This window comes from Corvus brachyrhynchos, unplaced genomic scaffold, assembly GCF_000691975.1.
Source record: "Corvus brachyrhynchos isolate BGI_N302 unplaced genomic scaffold, ASM69197v1 scaffold72, whole genome shotgun sequence".
NCBI lineage: Eukaryota > Metazoa > Chordata > Aves > Passeriformes > Corvidae > Corvus > Corvus brachyrhynchos.
Window position 1 is genome coordinate 2395986 of NW_008236763.1, and position 4296 is coordinate 2400281.

Sequence of the window (4296 nt, forward strand, 5' to 3'; positions counted from 1 at the left end):
GCCCCCCCGCCCCCCTGCGCCGCACGGAGCGGGGACAGCGCGGGGACAGAACGGGGACAGCGCAGGGACAGCGCGGGGACACCGGGACCCCCTCCCCGCAGCGCAGGGAGCGCGTTAAAGGAGGGATGTGACGCCTTGGAAGCGAACCGGCGATGGGGTCACATCCCTGGGAGTGTCCAAGGCCAGGCTGGACAGGGCTTGGAGCAGCCTGGGAGAGGGGAAGGTGTCCCTGACCATGGCAGGGGTGGGACTTTAAGGTCCATTCCGCCCTAAATCATTCCATGATTCCATGATTCCATGATTCCATGATCCCAGCCTGCCCTGACCCCTCTCTCCCACATTTTCACATCATCCCACCCCTGACGCAGCCCGGGCTCCTCCGAGGGCTTTCCCAAGGACAGCTTTTAACGGGACAACTGCTCCAAGCTGGAATTGCGTCCCGACAGTTTGGACACTCCTCCCAAAAACTGCCTGGGGTGAACGGAACCCAAGAGGAGGTAGCGGCTGGGGTCACTTTGGTGTCACCAAAGCCACCCCCGGTCCCTGGGGTGACAAACTGGAGGCACAGCCCTGGTTTGCTCCTTTCTCCCAGGGGAGATCCCAAATCTCCAAAGCAGCCAAAAAACACCTGAAAATTGCAGGTTGAGGCCGTCTCCTCCTGACACCCAGCAAAGGCAGCAGCTGTGCCGGTCCTGTGCCAGTCCTGTGCCAGTGGTGAGGAGCCAAAGCTGTCCCTTGGGAATTCATCCTCCGGAAGCCTCGGCAGCCCCCGGTTCTGCCGGAGTGCCAGGGAAATGCCACGGGATTGCAGGAAAAGCCTCGCGGTGAAGGTGAAGAACGATGCCCCAATCCGGCTGCAGGTCTGGAGTATCCCTTGGGAGAAGGGGATCTGTAGGGAAGCACTCACAGATCCCAGGATCGAAGAGGACACCACCACTGTCCCCCCCTGAGCCACCACTGACCCTCTGGAGAGTCCCAACACCTCCCACGCTGTCACCTGTGGCCGGGATGGCTGCAGCGACACAATTCCCACGCCGGGATCTCTGGAGTCCTCCCCACAGGCAGGAGATGTGGAGAGCGGCTCCTCCAGCTGGGTGTCCCCACGGAGCTGTGACAGCGACTGGAGGGGACCCCTGGCCAGTGTGGGGGTGCCTCACGGGGGTGCAACAGCAGTGCCAGGGAGGGAGGCACAGAATCCCTGGATGGGGTTCCAGAGGAGCTTCCAGGCTCCTGCAGCAGTCTGATGGTGCTGGGAGCTGCCAGCACCGTCCCCAACGCCACTGCTGGGGACAGCCAGGGGCAGGCACCTCTTCCAGGTGGGGTCCTCTTCCAAAGAGCTCCAGTCAGGAATCAGAGGGGCACAGGGACCTGTTCCAGGTGGAAACCTGCTCCGGTCAGGAATCAAAGAGTCACAGGGACCTGTTCCAGGTGGAAACCTGCTCCGGTCAGGAATCAGAGAGCCACAGGGACCTGCTCCAGGTGGAATCCTCTGGTCAGGACTCGGAGGGGCACAGGGACCTGCTCCAGGTGGAATCCTGCTCCAGTCAGGAATCAGAGAGGCACAGGGACCTGCTCCAGGTGGAATCCTGCTCCAGTCAGGAATCAGAGAGGCACAGGGCCTCCACGGCCGTGCTGAGCCCCTGGCTCACGCCGCCCACAGCCAGCAGGCAGTCCCGCAGAGCGATGCTGGAGCAGGCGCAGCGCGGGGTGGGCATGGGGGGGAGGCTCTCCCACTTGTTCTTCTCCGGGTGGAAAGCCTCTGCCGACTCCAGCACTGTCGGCTGATTCCCTGGAAGCACAAATGGAGGCGCTGGATGATAAAAATCCATCTCCCCCCGCAAAAAAAAAAAATCCGCTCAAGGACCAGAATTTGCTGTAAACCCACAAGAAAGTTGGATTTGAGCCCCTGGAGCTTGGAGCTGTCCAGAGCATCTCTTGGCTGCTCTGTACCCCAACCCCTTATGGGGGCTGCTTTCCCTGCTCCCTCCCACCAGCCAGGATCGGGATTTCTCCCTTTTCTGGGATGACAAAAATTCCCACATGATTTTAATGGGTTCCCACCAGTCCCAGAGCCTCACCCAAGCCCCCGGCCACAACAACTCTGCCTTGCAGGTAGCCGGCCACGAAGTCTGCTCGCCTTTTCTTCAGGAAACAGGAGCGCTCCATCTTCATCCACCCACCTGGGAAGGGCAGGACACGCTGGGTTTTATGGGATCATCTGCTCCTGCAGAAAGCATCTGCCCCTCTGACCCCCTGGCTTGTGGAAGTGCAGTTTGGCTGCTGCACCTTGGGGTGATAAAACCCCATGGAATGGGTCGGATTTGCCCCCAGCACAGCAGGAAGGAGCTGTTGGATCCAGCTGCCTCGGGATTGTGGTTTTCCCATTCTGCTTGTTAATTCTGGCTGGAAATCGTCCTCTAAACTGAGCTCAAGACAGCAGCTGATGGGAACTCTGAGCTCTGCAAGGCCAGCAGAGCCCCAAACCCAGCCCTGTGTGGGCCCAAACCCCAAAACCAGCCATGTGTGTTCTCAGACCCCAAATCCAGCCCTGCGTGGGCCCAAACCCAGCCATGTGTGTTCTCAGACCCCAAACCCAGCCCTGTGTGTCCCCAAACCCCAAACCCAGCCCCGCGTGCCCCCAAGCCCCTCTGGAAGGGAGGGGCAGGGCCAGCCCCCACCTTGCTCCAGGTCGAACACGTCCACGGTCCTCATGAACTTGGGCTGCCGGTAGAGCCGGCCCTGGCGCAGCCCCCCCAGGCTGAAGAGCTTGTCCTCGGTGGGCACGAAGCTGGAGAAGGCCCTTTTGTTGGGAATGTTGGGGAACTTGGCCCACGACCTGGTGTCCGTGTCAAAAACCTCGAAGGCGTTGACGGCGTACTTGGATTGCCTTCCCCCTGGGAAAAGGAGAGGGAATCCCAGCTCAGGGGCTGCAGGAGCCTCGGATCTCCAGGCCCCTGAGTGAAACGGGATTTTTTTTGCCTCTCTGTGCTCCTTTTCTCTGTTTCATGGCAGGAAAAAGCAGAATTTTCAATTTTCCAGCCTATCCCCCTCCCCGCGGTGTTGGCACAGGGAGGTGTTTGAAATGCACCCGTTTGATCCAGACAAACCCAGAGCAGAGCCAGGATCAGGCTCAGGGAGCTTTTGCAGCTCCGATGAGCTCGGATCCAGAGAGAGAGGAGGAGGATGAGGAGGAGAAGGAAGGGAAGGGGAGGAGAAGGAAGAGAAAGGGAAGAAAAGGGAAGAAAAAGCAGGGAGGAGAAGGAGAAGGAGAAGGAGAAGGAGAAGGAGAAGGAGGAGAAGGAGAAGGAGAAGGGAGGAAAAAGGAGGAGAAGAAAGAAGAAAGAAAGACAAAAATGGAGAAAGAAGAGAGGAGGAGAGAGAAGGAGAAGGACAAGGAGGCCAAGGCGGAGGGGGCAGGGCTGGTCCTTACCCAGCACGTAGATCTTGCTGCCCCTCAGGACGGACGTGGCCGCGTAGCGGGGCGTGGGCATGGCAGCCAGGGACACCCAGATGTCCTTGAGCACGTCATAGTGCTGCAGGAAGTTGTGGGGCCTCAGGTCCGAGCCCATCCCCCCCGCTGCGTACACCCTGTAGTCTGGATGGGGGGAAAGAAACCACGCCAAAAATCCCACAAAATTATCATAGGAAAGCAGCAGAAATCCAGAAATCCCCCCCTGAAAAAAATTCCCACAAAACTGCTACAGGAAAGGAGCTGAAATCCCCCTCCTCTGCACAAATCCATCCCCACCACCAAAAAAATCCACTCAAGGACCAGAATTCACTGCAAACCCACAGGAAAGTTGGATCTGAGCCCCTGGAGCTTGTCCAAAACACCCCCAGGGACCAGCAGAGCCACCAGGGCTGGTGACAAACCCGGGGGTGGCTCTGTCTGCGCTTCCAGCCTCCTGTGGAGCATCTCGGGAGGGTGGGAGGTGACAAACGCACGAGGCCCAACTCCTGGAAGCACAGGAGATGTTTTGGAGACGAACGAAGCCACCCTGGGCCACCACCCAGAGAGTTTTTGCGCCTGAGCACAAAAGCTCAGAGAGTCGAACCTAAATCACCAATTCCTCAAGCAGATCCCGAAATCCCCCATCCCACCACCCCACGGGCGGCCCCGGCAGGTCCCTCCTTGCCTTTGGCCGTCACCGAGATGCCCATGGCGGCCTCCCGGAGCGAGCTGCGCTTCCTCCAGCGTCCCTCGTCCGTGTTGTACATCTCCACCACCTTCAGCGGCAGCTGGTTCGTGCCCACCCCGCCGATCACCATGATCCTCTTGCCCCGCGTGGTCCCGGC

General features: G+C 59.6%; 1 protein-coding gene across 1 annotated transcript; it reads right to left on the reverse strand.

The window, feature by feature from the left end:
• Nucleotides 1–274: 274 nt before the first annotated feature.
• Nucleotides 275–4293, reverse strand: KLHDC8A (kelch domain containing 8A; the record flags this gene model as incomplete). The annotated part of the gene is made up of 5 exons (XM_008644812.2): nt 275–1789; nt 2079–2180; nt 2679–2894; nt 3431–3595; nt 4137–4293. Coding segments are annotated over 5 exons (834 nt in total), but the record flags the coding sequence as incomplete, so codon positions are not given.
• Nucleotides 4294–4296: the final 3 nt, after the last annotated feature.